Raw genomic sequence first — 15,795 nt, 5'->3', positions numbered from 1 at the left:
CAAATTGTTTGTGCATTCTGACTAACACACAATTAGACAAACAATTAGGACACAATGCAAAACATTTCTTGAGAATAATTTCTAGAACAATCTCTAGAACAAACACAGATAATTTTCTGTAGACTCTGTGAACAAAATAAGGTATTAACTTTCCTGGTATTTCAGTTGAATATGCTTTGGTATATTTGTCTTTGCAATCCCACATCCCTTCAGAAGGTATTTAGGGTTCAGTAGTGGAACTTTTACAGACCACCTCCCCCCAACATACAGGGGGGCTGAGGAAGAGCAGAGACTTTCCCCTCAGCCCCAACTAATAGAAATTCACGTTAGAGTACATGAAGTACAAGAAAGTACAATACGATAAGGCAATTGTTTGAATAACTACATTTCACAGGATTTGCGCATATGATCAGAGCAAGATGCTGCCCATGCTTATACCCCGGAGTTCACCACCTCCTCTTTCCGCACCTTCTTACCTCCAATGCCTTTTTGTGTCTTCTCCCCAGTTACACTCTTGTGCAGCCTTTTAAATTTTATTTCATCTTCTTCCTTCTTCTCATTTTTAAAAATTGCCACCTCGTTTGAAACTCTCAGATGATAAACAGAGAATCAAAAGCAACTGCAAAAAGTGATCAGATAGTTTCCTTTGCATTTCACGTTATGACAAAACAAGGTATGATTTGTCACAATACAAAACTGGAGCTTACAGTTGTGTAAGCTCAGGTGTGCTGAGAAACAGGCAGAGTACCATTTACTGCCTGAGTGTGATTTGACTGTAAACTCTTTTGGGTAGAAGCTATGTGTTCATTTTTATGAACAGGATAGTCTTCCTGTTATATAGGAAGTCCTGCTCCTTTCGTATGTTTGTGCACATAAAAATATTACAGCCTCGTCCTGTATTTGTAGGAAGTTGCCAGCGTCATTCTACAAGAAAGAACATTTGGGTACTGCGTACGGGGAGGCAATTGCCTTGGGGATGGGTGACAAGAGTGATTTGCTAAAAGGGACTTTCCTTCCCCCCCCCCCCCCCCCCCCCCGTCCTCTCTATAGTTTTGCATTTCTGGTGAGCAATCTCTCTGGCTGCAGGCACAGGGGCCTGGAGCTGCCATTTTGCTTTGTTCACCAGAAGCTGTAGTCATATGTTTTGAGTTGCAGTTTTTGAGATCAAGGACAGCCATCATTATGCTGTGAAAATATAAGATTGGAGAAGGCAGATGAAAAAACAGATCTGGGGTTTGTTCTTGTCTTTTATTTGGGTTTTTGCACCTTCAACCTGCTGTAACCTTAATGAGAATTTACAGGACAAATAATGAGCCACACCTTCTACCAGTGAGAAACTAGAGAAGCTGAAGAAATTTGCTCAGTGTCCAAATGGCTGAATCAGAAAAATGAACTAGCCTGTATAAATCCTCTTCTAAAAACACAGTGTGACTGCAGAGAGGCATGAAATATTTGTGGCCATGGTCTTTACCTAATGAGGTCTTATTTAAAATATTCCTGGCATTTTTGTGTTTGGTTAGCTCATTTTGAAACACAAAATTTCTTTAAGAACCCTGAATCTTCTTTACAGCGTGCAAGTTGAGCAGAAGTTAAATTTAACATTGCTTTTGAATACAAAATACATAAGAATCAGAAGAAATGTACAGAAGGCTTCCTTAAAACTAGAGGTAATTTTTTTGATTGGGAAATAATTTGGCCAGGAGCTATTTTTTCCAAGGAAGCAAGAATGATCTTGTGAATTATAGTATTAGGTCTTACCTACATCGAGAATTTCCATCTCTTGCTTTCAGGAAGAGCTTCTTATTGTGATATTAAGTGGACTTAATGTATTTTTAATCAGTTCCTTGAAATACACCAACACCTATTATGCCTGAACTGAGATTACGATGTCTGCATAGAAACTTGCACCTGTTGTGGTTAAACTCACATAACTTGCTTAGTTAAAACACCAGGAACTTCAGCAAGAGACTGGATAAACTGATGAACAAGGAATTAAAGCTTCAGAATGATGTTATTTTCTATCAGGAACAATGTAATTGTTTAAAAATCTGTTGACAACTTTGTCCCAAACACTGTAAAGTCATGTGCCATTCCCTTTCTCTCCTTTCCAGATTGTCTCTAAAAAATTGTGAAAGCTGAAATCTGACACATTCAATCAGAGAGAGGCACATTAAGAAGGGCAGTGCATGCCATGAAACTCTGGAAGCTGCCCTGTATTGGAGGTAGTGACTGCACAATAATTAATGCCCTCAGTTTTATTCTTTATTCTGAAATATTGCACTACCATCAGAGGTGAGATACCAAAATTGGAGTAACCAGTATGTCTGTAACCGAATATAACAATTCTTAGTTTCATAACAAGCAAGACTGGAAGAAACTCTTTACAGCAATGGTAAACAACGCATGCAGTTTCAGACTCAGTCTTTAAGTACATTTCAGCGATTTGCCTGCAGGTTTTTTGAAGGGTCTGTGCGCAGGTAGCTTTGTATGAACCAACTTTGTCCTACTGTATGTGCAGGTTAGAGCAGTAGTAGCTGTGGAAAGAACAGAAGAGCATTATACATCTTCGCCATTGAAGTCACCTGGTAATTCCACCAAATCAAAGATAAGCAGATACAAAAGAAACCTCTTCCCCATACCTCCTCTAGCCTCCCACCCCAGCCCATCTGCCAGGAAATGCTGATCTCCTCTGATCTTCTTTCTAGTGCTCTGTAACTTCTGCCACCTTTGTGCATGTGTCAGCCAGCGTCAGGCTCTTCACTGACAGGTGTGGCAGAGCATTAAAATGTTTTCTTCTGATTGTCATCCTATACTCTGATGTCTTCTCTCTGCACAGGCTCCAGATTTGCTGTGCTCAGAAATCCATAGTAACAGTGTCATTCAGTCCTCTCGTATAGTAAGGAATATGAGAGAGCACTTATCTTTCCTGTGGAAGTAGTGTAGACCTTAATCAGTATTTCTTTAGTTGTCATGACTATTCAGCACAAAGTAGATAGGACATTCCACAGGTGTGGCATACTTGTGTTTACAATGCTCCAGCACTCAGGCAGATCATTCTTCCTGGTGGAGAATTTGTATTGATCTCTGCTGTCCTGCCTTGAAGCCTTGAGCAGATTGGAATAGTGCGCTCAGATAGCTGTTCCCAGGGACTAGCCTTTGTTTATTTTGTTCTCTAGCCAAAACCATAACTATGACAATAAAGAGTGTCAGTTTTAATACAAACACTTAATGCATGCCACAAATGGGTAATGTTTGGGCTGTTTGTAATACACTGATTTGTTCTTCTGTTTAAATAAGTAAACATCACAAATGTTTTCCCTCAAAAGGAAGAAAGGCTGGAGTTGCTGGGTTGCCCACCCATGCACTGAAATATCCCCAAGCCTGTTCCACAGAGCCCATACGACACCACACCGTCAGTGCCTAGATAGGCAAATACGGCACTTCAGGTAGGTGAAGATGTGGCCTGAGCACTGGCCAGGACCACGTTGCCTATTCCTCCACATACTCCAAAGCTGCTAGAGTGGATCTCCGCTACAGACCTTTTTCTGTGGAATTAACAACATCTTCACAGTTGTGTAACTGCTATGGCCCTCCAAGGTGGCTCTCCAGTAAAAAAGAAACCAAAATCTTCTGCTCTCTGTCCTCTCCTTTGTTTATTTATTCACTCCTGACTAGGGCTTGGATTTTTTCTTTAAGTTAACATGTATATAAATAGTAAATTGATTAACATCTGTTATTTACTTTTCATTCAGTCATTAATTTTCATTAAATATGCACAGCTAAATATGTGTCTGGCTGACTTCAGAGAGGTGATTACACTAAAAATTTCAAAATTGAAAGCTGACTCTTGCAGAGGGGAATAATTTTTGAAAAGAGATTGCAAAAAAAGCTCATGATCTGATCTGAGAGGGGAGAAGTTGGAGGACACCAATCCTAGACTCGAATTAGAAATGCTGATAGTATTAATGTTAAGATTACTATGTAGTGACATATACACCAGGCCAAATGAATGGGACAGGGCTGTATCATATCTCTGCAAAACAGTATTCAAAATCCTCTTTTCCCATGGAGTGCTTTTTCCTGGTATCCAAACCAGCATGCGTCATACAAATCAATCCAAATCTTCCTCTGTTAGCTTAGAGTTTCCTACAGCTTCCTTTCAAACTTTTCTTTGTTCCCTAATGCCAGTTTCATCTTTCCAGAGGGACACTGTGACCTGCTTTGACTCATAGACGGAGTTAATACAGTGCCAAACGTAAAGCCAGACAATGCACAGCTGTAGGCTGGCTTCTCGTGTCTGATGGCCAGGTGAGGAGTACCTGAAACACCTTCTGTGCCACAGACAATATTTCTAGATGAGAGAGCTTTTTTATTAAAGAGAAGTGTCAAGGGAGTACAAACACCTCTAAAAACCACTCACCTCAAGTTATTATGGCGATTTTTTGAGGCAGTGAACCTGAAGGAACCCAGAATTCACAAAGCAATTTATTGCTGAAACCTACAGAAAGAGCTGATACATAAGAGAGGTAAACTGCAGGGAGAACACCATTTCCTCTCTATGCACCACATCATTAAAGACAAATTTCTCTTTTGGAGTTCTGCAGTAAATACTCTGATAATGTTTTTGCTATTTATTCTGTCTGCCCACTCTGTGCACCTTTCTCTCTCTGGCAGACCCTTACACATGGCCTTAGTTGTTTCCCAATCATTATCCTGTTACGAAGTATGAAAGTGCAGTTGATCTTGGTACTAAAAACACAGCCAGACTGTTTAGTAAAGAAACAAGAACTTTAAAACAATTTAAAAGGATGTATGGACTCATGTCTGTGATCTGCATCTCCCAACAATGCATGTACTGACCTCGCCAGTCATTGAAGCCCTCCTCAGTGCACTTGCAGACTATGCACTCCGTTTGGAAGGAGGGGTGGAGGGATGCTTTCCACACACTGTAAGAATCATCTCTCTTGGGATTTCTGTGAATTTTAGAGATGAGAGGATATAGCACAGAAAAATAAAGTCTGAGCATTGCAGTCTCCCTGAGAACACTATTAACCTTCATACTTACACTCTGAAATAAAACTAGTTACACCCATAGAAAAAATGCAGCCATGAGCGGAGCTTGGACCACATGTTCAGTGTGCACCTGAGCTGAAGATTCTCCTGGCAGAGCCCAGTTTCTGTTCTGGTTGTCGTCGAATCAGCTGATATCATAGGCCCAGTGTGAATATCAGAGGAGTTGAGGTCAACTCTACGCATCTGCCCAGATTCATCCATGTCTATTCAGCTCAATACTTCTCAGCACAAGTCATCCCCTGCTGTTACTGAACCATCATGTAGCCACGCATAAAACTTCACTCCCTGCAACAGCACTTGCATACAAGTTCCCACAGAGCTCTGGTTTCATGGAGGAGAAGCAAATGGTCCTGCAGGGTTTTGTTTGTCATTGTTATGGTTTATTTAAAATGAAACAAACTCAAAAATACACTGTGCTTTGCAGTGGAAGAAGTCTCACATACCCTTTTAAGTTAATGGCAGCAAATACTATCAAAGTCCTGTTTCATAATATTTACAAAGTAGTTGATCCAGACAGTAAAGGGACAACTCTATATCAGAAAACAGGAAAGAGACTTCCTTGCACAGTTCTTGAGTGAGCAAGCATTTTTCCAAGGACAGACTCCTGGAGTTGCAGGCAACTCCTGACTCATTATCTGCCATATCCATGGGGTAAGCAACAGGCTGTAATGACTCTCCTTCTAACGGTGCCCCCAAGCTGTGTTTGATCATGCAACTGAGTCTGCAGTTAGAAAGGTGCCCTCATGGCAAATCAGGTAACGTCTGCTTTACCTCCCTTCACCAAGGTGTAACCTCAGTGCTTTGCATATAGAAACATACTGTTGCTTCATGCTCATTTTGTTTAAATCAGCTTATTCATTTTTGTACTATGCAGTCATTCTCAAGACAGGCATGACCTCAGTCTTTCATTACTTAATGACTTTCCCTTTGTGGGACAATGTACAGCTCTTCCATGTTGCTCATCACTTTTGGAAAAGGACCAACTTAATGAGTTCCTTGATTGGATAAGGAGGGAAAAAAGGAAGAGCAAGCCTTCTTCGTTGCTTTTTAGGGACTGAACTGTAGTCTTGCTTTCTTCAGGCTGGAGAAACTCCAAATAATTTCTGCTGGCACAAATAATGATGCCTGAATGGCGCACTCTTGCAAATGTAAACAGTGGCACGGCAAATTGTTTAAGCTTTGCCTGAAGCATAATTTCTTAGACAGTGAGGTGCTACCCCTTCCAAAGCAGCTGCAGAGCGTTAGGAGGGTGCCATTTTTTCAAGTGAAACGGGACAGACTGAAGTGACAGTAATAACCGCTTATTTTCCCATTGCTACTTATCACCAGAGAAGTGTTCCTACTCATCTGCAACGGGACGCATTTCTCTTTGGGGCGGAAAGCTTTAGTGTAAGTTTCCAGTGAAATGATTACTGAAAAGCAGTCTGAAAGCGTAATTTGACCTCAGCATTTAAAGCTTATTTCCCTGTCAGACTGGGAGGCAGAGTGAAGTCGTCGGGTGAGATCGACTGTAAGACTGGCAGATGAGACCTGCCTGTTTCAGCAGGTCGGGGCAGATGATGAGGTCCAGGTTCAGCTCGGGCAGGCTGCTGCCTACAGCAGAAGACAGGGCCTGGCCCTGCTGCCTGCTTTGCCTGCATGCAAGACCTCGAAAGCCTGAGTGGCTGCCGTGGCCACGGGAGGCCCAGGAGCACGTGGGCAGGGTTGGGCCTGGTCAGGCTCAGCAGCCGGCATGGCTCCCAAATCTCCCTCCCAGCCTCTTCTCCACCCAAGCAGCGCGCTTTCCCTTCCTGGCCTTCCCTCTGGCAGGAGCAGCCTGCCCTGGCCCAGCCTCGACGCTTTGGTCAGTTTTGCCTGAATCCAAAGCAATTGCTTCAAAAGAGCAGGAGCTGAGGAGGACAGAGGGGCCTCCCTGGGGTCTGGACCATGGTGGGACCCACCACAGCCAGCCTTGCACGGGCAGGTCACCCAGTCAAGGTGCCCGAGTTAGGTTTTAACGCCTCAGTGAATCTGAATAACCATTGCTCTCTCTGCCCAGCGAAGAGTTCTCCTTACAAATAATGGCCCGCCGTACACCGCTCACAGGGGCAACCACCAGCAGCCCCCCCAGGCCCAGCAGTCGGGACGAGCCCTTGGGCCACGCGAGGTGACCGAGGCAAGGTGCTGGTGTCGAGCGGGACCATGGGGCCGCCGCACGGCCGCAAGCCCACCAAAACCTCCCTCACACGCACCGGGAGTCCATCTTGCCTGAGCCAGCCCCACCTGAAGGCGAACCCACTGCCCCGCTTGCCTGCGGTTTGGGGGCTGCCCCTCTGTCCCAGGACCCCGGCCTCTGGGGAGGGTCCCCTGCCCGGGCGTGGCCCCCCATCCGCCCTGCTCTTCCCCAGGGGCCCGGCGCTCTCCCCCCATCAGCCTTCCAGTGCGAAAAACACGCTCGGGAGCGGCCGCCGGCCGGCTCGGGCAGGGGGACCGGGAGCGAGGGCTGCCCCGGGGGGCCCCGCTCATGGCGGCCGGGCGCCATGTGGGGCCGGCGGCTGCCCCTCCGCCCGCACGCAGCCGCCGCTCCTCCTCGGCCGGGGGGCTAGAGCGGGGCGGGGGGCCGGGAGCGAGCGGGGCCGGGGCAAGGGCCGGGGCCGGGGCCGGGGCCGGGGCCGGGCGGGCGGGGGTGGAGGGGAGCGGCGCCTCGGCCGGAGGGGGGTGCGGAGCCGCCGTGGAGGGCGGAAACGGGGTGGGGGGGATTTGCGTCAGTGAGGGAGCTGGGAGCGGGCGAGGGCGGGCGGGACGGACGGAGGGACAGACGGACGGAGAGAGCCCGCGGAGAGGCACCGGCCCTCCCCGCTCGCCCGCTGCCGCCCTCCCGTCCCCCCCCCATGGAGCTGTGCCCGGGGCCCGCGGCGCCCTCGGGCTGGGCGCTGCCGCTGCTCCTCGCCCTGGGCGCCGGGCTCAGCCACGCCACCCCGCACCTGCGGTACACCCGGCCGGGCTCCCGCAGCAAGTGAGTACCGCCCGGCCCGGGGGGGCTGCGGGAGCCGCCGCCGGCGGCGGGGCGAGCCGGGGCGGGCTGAGGCGGGCGGGCCGGGGCAGCCGGGGGTGCCGGGGCAGCCGGGGGTGTCGGGGCGGGCGGGCTGGGGCGGTGTGTGGGCCCCCTCATGCCCTGACGGGCCGTTCTCTTTCCGCCCCCCCAGGAACTGGTGCGCCTACATAGTGAACAGGAACGTGAGCTGCTCGGTGCTGGACGGGACGGAGAGCTACGTCCAGGCCCAGTACAAATGCGCCTGGAACCAGTTCCCCTGCCAGCCCACCCCGGTGTAAGTAGCCTAGGAGGCGACCTGGGGAGGGCAAGCGCTTGGCCACCCCCTGCCAAGCCCCGGCGGAGAAGCGGGCGCTGCAGCTGCCCTCGGGCCGTTCGTGACACCCCAAAAAAGAGCACGGTCGGGGCAGGAGGGCACGTACCGCCTTCTGGCCCCCTGCATGCCCTGAACACCCCAAAAAAAGCGCACAGTCGGGGCAGGAGGGCACGTACCGCCTTCTGGCTCCCTGCATGCCCCGAACACCCCAAAAAAAGCGCACAGCCGGGGCAGGAGGGCACGTACCGCCTTCTGGCCCCCTGCATGCCCTGAACAAAGCGCTCTCTCTTATTGCAAACATAAGGCTGCCGAAGCTAATTAGAGCCAGATTGAGCGCCTTGTTGGTCCGTACAGCCAGTCCGCTGCGCACAGTTGAAAGGGAGCTGCCCTGGCACCCCTCGTCAACGCCGCGCTGCACGGCGTGGTGGGGCTTGCAGGGAGGCGGTAAGCACGCAGGCGGCTTTTTCCATGGGCGCTGGGAGCACCAGCACCTGCTGGGAGCACACCTACGCACCCCAGTTCAGGTTTGCCAGGGTACGGCGGCGCTCAAAACCAGTTTTATGGTTGCTCTGTGTTGCTGGATCGGTGCATAACAGCAAGGGAGAGCCAGGGACATGAGCCAGCGCATTTACAATCTGTATATCCCTCTCAGTTGTCCAGCAAGGAGAGCAGCCAGCGCAGAGATTTTTACAGGGGGTAATACAAAGTTACTTGTTTGATTTTGAGCTTCATGCTATTGAGTGTGACCACATGGTAGTCTGTAGAGTGACCACCTACAGTACGGTGTGCCGTAGCAAGGCTGTGAGAGCCCTCAGGCACAGCAGGAGTCAGGGAACAGCTGTATCTCACCTATCTTCAGGATAGGCAAATGCCCTTTCCTCAGTTTCCCCACTCGAAAAGCAGTAATATTTGCACACTTCAGTTTGAAAACTGTAGGCGATAAGCACTCTGTGAAACCATTTCAGCTCCCCCAGAAGTCAGTGGAAGGGCACCCATAGATTTTCGTGGGATTGGGCTTAGAGTTGGACTGAGGTGATGGTGAGGATTATTTTACAACAAAGAATAACTACTTTTCATTTTGACATGAAACAGTGAGGATGAGACTGATGCTGCTAGGTCCTGGGTGCTACTGAAATAGACTGCAGATGTTGATGGCGCTGCCACGCCGGGGTCTGTGACAGTAGGTGTTGGGCATTTGGCATTCAAACGCACTATTTTCTCTTTGTTTGGGTTGTTATTTTTGTTAAAAAAATAGCTTTTCTCTATTGGAATATCTAAACACTGGAATTTGAGGGAAATAACAAAGGCAGCAGACAGCTGAGTAACACCGTCTTGTGTAATTGCCCCTGTTTCTCTTTGAGCGTTGAACTGGCCATTTTAGACTTCTTACTGAGCTTACGGGCTGTGTAATGGGGTGTGCCCTCTGTTGTGCAGAGTCTCAGTAGTGGAGCTACGGAGGGGTGAGGAAGGGTTGAAACTGAGCTCTTTGAACACATAAATCACTAAGCATTAAGATAAGGGATTTCAGAGGCAGTAAATTAGGATTTTCGTGGACAATCTGCTAGTAGATAATGAAGAAAGCGCAAAAGCATTGCTTCTAGCTCAGGAAATTCTTGAACCGAGAACTGCTTGAGTTGGTGAGATCTTTGGCAGGAGTCAGAAGGGGAAGCCCAGCTCGAGCAGGGGGCTGGACTGGATGACCTCCAGAAGTCTCATCCCTTCCAGATTACTCTGGTTCTGTGAAATGGCATTGTCTGTCCTTGTGCTTCTCCTAAACATCTGGTGTTGGCTGCTGTCAGAGAGAGAATATGGGGCTAAACAGACATTTGGTCTCGCCTGCTGTGGCCAATCTCATGGGGTTTTTTTGTTCTTTTGAGAATGGAATTAGATACTTACCATAAGCCTGTGTTTCCTCAGTTGGACTTTCTTTGGTGAACATCACTGTTATTTTCTTCATAACTGTAATGGCAACTGCAAAATAATTCCTTCTTATTAACATAAAATATTTTAAGTACCTATCACAGCACCAGCTGATTAACACTGAAAGCAGCTGGAATATCAAAATCTTGAAATATTATTGCCTTCAAAACTCTCTTGTTTATAGGCTATGACTTTTATTTTTCTTTCTGTCGCTGGTATACACATTCTCTTAGTAGCAGAGTAATAAAGGAACAAATTCAAAGCGTTTGAAATGCGCGGTTCAAATCCTGCAAACCCCTGTGAACGGGAATAACTTCATTCCTGTGAAAAGTATTGTTTAGTTCAGTAGGAGTAGTGGTCTGAATAACAAAATGTGTTCATATATGGTTGTTAGCTAATGTTGACAAAAATAGGACAGGAAAGAGCTATAAAAGCAACAAAGAAATGACTGTGAGGACCTTTCTGGAATTATTCTCTTTTTTCCTTTATACACTTACATAGAGAAGTTAAAAATTAACTAAATAGCAGATATTCATTGGAATAAACTACAGTCCCTGTGCAGTCTCCTTCTGATACCCATGGGTCATCTAAGAGCTCATTCTGCTGCAGACAGTGGGGACAGTGAGATCCAAATCAAAGAGTTTAACTGTATCATAAATGTATGGGTTTTATTAGTACTTAAGTACTATTAGGGCTTTTTTTAACCAGTCAGTGGATTTACTGTTGATTTAAATCAGTTGAAGACTAGGTTTAAAGAGCCCTTCTGGTGTTTAGGTACAGTCTAGGTTATGCATAACAATTAAATTAAAAAGCTCACTGCATTTTATACAGGAGCGCTTCACTGCCTTAAACATACAGTGTAGTTCTGAATTCCACATGTTCTTCACATACAAAAGAGTGTGTATTGCAGATACAGATTATAGTCAGCACTGGTTTTTTTTTTTTTTTTTTGAAATAGAAGGCTCTGGTGATTAAGCCTAAAAATCATATGCATGCATGAACCTTTTTATCTACCCTTTAGAACCATTAAAATATTTGTCTAGGAAAAAAAACCCCACTGTTGGAATGACTGCACTTCTAAGAGCATTAGCTGTAATTTCAGTTTGGCTACAGAGTTTATTTCCTGAAATGTTAAGTTGAAAATCAGGAAATTATTACACTTCATTGTTTAACTGTTTTATAGGTATTTGGGCTTGATAGTGCATTTCCTCACTGAAGAGTTAGTGAATGCCTTGGCTGATTAAGGTGTCAAGGATAAATGTGAGTTGAAGTGTGGCTGCTTACAAGATAGGAAGAGAGGGAGTAGAAAGAAAAAGCAGAAGGGCCCTTTGAAGTATGTTCCCTTTGAAGTATGGGGGGCTCCTGATTTATTTTTCTTAAGACTGACTAGCAAAGGAGGGAGGAACTTTGTTATTAGGGGGTCATTGGACTGAAAGATACAAAAATATTTGTGTTTTTACCCACTAAAAAGAACTTGTATGTTTTGAAATCTAATATTGCTTCATAAATAACTGACCCCTCCCGACTTCTTCTGTTGTGAATTTCCTTTCCTAGCTTTCTTATGAATGGTCTAGTAACTTAATTAGCATTATTAGCAATTTGTAATTAATAGCATCATCTGATTGTAAAAGAAAAATGTATGGCCCTTCTGGCTAGATCCTACATGCTCTTTAGGGTGGTGGCTTCTCTTGGACATCCTCTGGTCAATGTAGCCACTTCAGGGTAGGATGTTGTTACACCAGTTGTTTGTTTTGCCTCTTGTGCTGTAGAGTATGTTGGGACACCTGGCTGTACCATAGGTGCTCCAATTTATGGCCCAGCATTTTTGGGAAAAGCCGCTTTCACTAGTAAGGTTTTAATTTTAAAGTCTGAAGTGAACTGAAGCAGAGGGATGTTTTCTGGCTTTCCATCTTTGCTACAGAACTGGCAAATGGGACTTCCCCATACGAGGCAGTGAATCAAGTAGAAAAAGATTTAGATTGGGAAGAACCTCTGGAGGTCATGTAATCCCCCTGTAGCCCCCAGCCAACAGCAGAGCCAGCTTCAAAGTTAGATCAGGTTGCTCAGGGACTCGAAGAAAGGATGTTATATCAGATCCCCTAATTCAAGTACCAGCCCCTATTAATTTTGCTTATGTGAGTAAAGATATTTGTGTGCTCAAGTATGTAACGAGTCAGGTCACCTGTCCTTAGCTTGTGGGGAGTGGATTTCATGATTTAGTATGAGCTTCTCATCTTGACACTAATGATAAATGTATAATAAGCAAACCCGTTATTTCGCTATGTTGTGTATACTTAGAAAATGGTCAAGAAAATGATGAATGAATCAATAATTAAATTAGCAAGTCTATCCAAATCTCTCATTGAGCAATATTTTCCGATTTCTTGTCATTTAATACTTTCAAATGACCGTAAATAAGCCCGCTGCCAAACTAATCACAGTTTTAATCATTGCCAAGAGGAAGATATAAGGCAAAAGATTGAAATAACTTTAGAGGCTGTTACTGCTAGTTTTCTGCAGTCATAAATATCAGGATAGATGACTGTATTTATGAGTAACACACAGCTTTTAATAAGCAGTATTCAATGTTTATTAATAAAATAATGAGTAAAAGTGGAAATTTTATTACTGAAAAACAGCATATCAGACTTCCAGTTCAAGTTAAATGGCTTCATCGGTTTACCATTTCCTGGAAACCCCAGAACGACCTGGGTGCAGCACGTCATCCCCAGTCTAGGAACATGTAGGAAATCCACATGTCATTTTCAACCCTTCAACAGTCCCAATGTGGTTTTCTCTGAGACTGTTCAGTTGCTAGAAATTAAGCATACAGACCAGTGTCAGAGTGCTCAGCACCAGGCAGGATCAAACCTAAGACATACAAGTCAGCACAGATGAGAGCCTGTGTTTGCCACTGGCTTCTAGCAATGCATATCTCATAAGAAAAACTTCCAGGATGCACAAAAACTTGAAGGGAAAGTGAGCGCTATTTAATGTTTCCCCTCCAAATATCTAGAAAGGTCTTCAGGATTTTTTTTTTCCTACTTAGTGTATTTTGTATGAAGCAGAATTTCTTTGTACAGGTTCCAGCTAGCTGACTATATAGGGAGGTTAGCCTAAGGGATTGTGCATTGAAAACAGTAAGGAAACTTAAAAAACTTCAGAACGTACTTCAGTTTCCTGGACTGCTTGTTTGAAAATCTTTGAGTGCCTGCTGGGTGTGGTAAGCTTTCCTGGCTGTCTCCCTGAGCTTCAAATTGCGCGTTTCTGTCTCCACGCACTGAACCCAACAGTCTTCTCTGTGAACCGGACAGGGAATTTTCATTTCACACATCACTTGAGTTTGTTGCAATAATTAAAAGAAATTACAAACGTCTCCTCAGTGCACATTAAAGTAAATAATCAGAGTTTTTATGCTTTTCTGGTTTGAGAAATGTGTGACCTGGAGGTCTGGGGCCTCTTCAGTTAAGCACCAAACTGTTGCCAAAACAACAAGTTTTTAATTTTAGGGAGCTGCTGACCTTTTGTCATAAATCACCCAAGTAACCAAGGAACATTCTGCAGTGTTAGAAAGTGGGCAGTGCCAGTTTTACACGTTGCAGATTATTATTCCCATCTGACTTTTTTGCATTCACATCTCATCTTTCCTCTCCCTTCTGGTTCACTTTTGACCTGGTGTCTTGCAAAGTATCAGCTTTCAAAACAATGCTGCATTTTATTCTGAAAGTTGGGGTCCCAGCTAATCCCACAGGTTAGCTCTTGCATTCATGACAGTATTGGTTATCTATTCTATCTGTGTATGTTGTCAAATAATCTATCAGCACTAGCTCTTTCTTGGAATGATCCTAAAAATAAGCTTATTTCATGGGCAGAGAGGCAGGAGAGATATTACTGGTGCTCAGTTTCTGAGGCAACTTTATCAGGAGCAGTGCTCTGCATCCTCACTTGACCTTTCCACTGGTGTAAGGTGAGAAACTTGGTCCCTGCTGCTGGAAGAGGCAGGTGAGGATGTTGTTAACACGTAACCTGTTGCAAAGTCACTCCTGTTCCATCACTGTTAGACTACATCACAGTGCTGCTCTACAGAATTTTTTCTGAAATCCTTTTGAAAGAACTGTAATTTCAGGGTTCTCCTACCCCGTTTTATTTACTGGGTTTTTAGTAGCTTACTGTTCATCTGTCAGCATGTGGTTGACTGGCATAGGTTTATCTTGTGACAAAATGGAAGGAAGCAACCATGTAAAATAATTCAAGACTGTAAATCGCAAGACCGAAGCTCTGCTTTGAGCCTTGCCACAGACTGTGGCTGTAAGTTACTTAAATGCATCCTGTGTCTTGGTTTCTCTGCTCATAAGAAAAGGATGCCTACCTGGCTTTCAGCAGTGGTAACTCATGAACATTAAGAGTATTAAAATTTTAGACCTGAAACTTATTTTTTGGGCATTTCCTACAGGACTTCAGTGGTCAGCTTTTTCAAAATAAAATCCTTGGCAGCTGAGAGAGAGAGAGTAGTTAGATCGGGGGGTGGGTGTGTATGGATATATATACACAACAACTAGAAATAACGTATGAGACATGGGGGCATGTTTCAGAGTGTGCAGTCCTTTGGTTGTTTCTTCCCAAGAAGAAGCATTTCTCTCCAAGAGAGAAAATTGTATTTTGAATCTCAGTTTTCTGGACAGAATAATTCTAATGAGATGGGTGACATCAAAATTCACTGTATAAGTAGTGAACAATGGCACTTCTAGAGATTTTGAAGGGAGCTACAAATGGAACCCTGTGGTGTTGTCTGAGAAGAGTTGAGCATTTTTGTCTTCTACCAGTTCCTGTAATCTTCTGCTCCTCTCACTGAAGAAATATCCCAAACTCTGCAGTAAAATCAGCCAAAATTCAGCCAGATTCTCTCAGATGTATTAAACTAATGTTCAGCATTAAAGAGAACCATGTGAGAGAGACCAGGCTGTAGTGAGTTGATTTGGGCACCACGATTCTCTGCTCCTTCCCTGGCACCAATAGCTGAGGGGACAGGGTTCTTTAGGGGTAGAGGAAAGCAACTTTTCTGCCTCTGTCCTGAGAGCGTATATGTTGAGGATGTAGCAGGAGGGAGGAATACAAGTCACCTGTGCCAGGTCTCTGCCGCCTGGCAATTTCTTCCAGGCGGAAGGCAGTCTCTGCTCCCATCTTGCTTCCCAGGTGGTGTGAAGGCACAGAATAAACACTGGAAAAAGTACTTAGGCTCTAACGCTCATTCCTATTTTATGACACATTTAGTAAAATTGCAGTGCTTTCATTGTCTGATATTAACGCGCTCTTTGCAGTGACCTGGATGGGTGATTTCTTGGTTATGTACACAACAGGCAGCTGCATTCCTGCAGATGCGTAGTGCTTTGACTTGCTCTCTTGCTTTCCTTCAGCGTCAGTCCCTGTTAATGCTCTCAGCCAGTAGCAGTTTTTT

The 15,795-nt window shown here is 45.3% G+C and overlaps 1 protein-coding gene across 1 annotated transcript in view; it reads left to right on the top strand.

The window, feature by feature from the left end:
- The first annotated feature begins 7,943 nt into the window (after positions 1 to 7,943).
- EMILIN2 (elastin microfibril interfacer 2) overlaps positions 7,944 to 15,795 on the top strand; it is a 34,151-nt gene continuing 26,299 nt past the window's right edge. Inside the window, exons 1-2 of the mRNA XM_075706129.1 lie at positions 7,944 to 8,068; positions 8,259 to 8,381. Of these exons, the coding sequence (XP_075562244.1) occupies positions 7,944 to 8,068; positions 8,259 to 8,381 (248 nt within the window). The remainder of the gene's footprint in view (positions 8,069 to 8,258; positions 8,382 to 15,795) is intronic.

The sequence above is a fragment of the Pelecanus crispus genome, chromosome 2 (genome assembly GCF_030463565.1).
Source record: "Pelecanus crispus isolate bPelCri1 chromosome 2, bPelCri1.pri, whole genome shotgun sequence".
Taxonomy (NCBI): domain Eukaryota; kingdom Metazoa; phylum Chordata; class Aves; order Pelecaniformes; family Pelecanidae; genus Pelecanus; species Pelecanus crispus.
The sequence above is the reverse complement of the archived record's forward strand: the minus strand, read 5'-3'. Positions and strand labels throughout refer to the sequence as shown.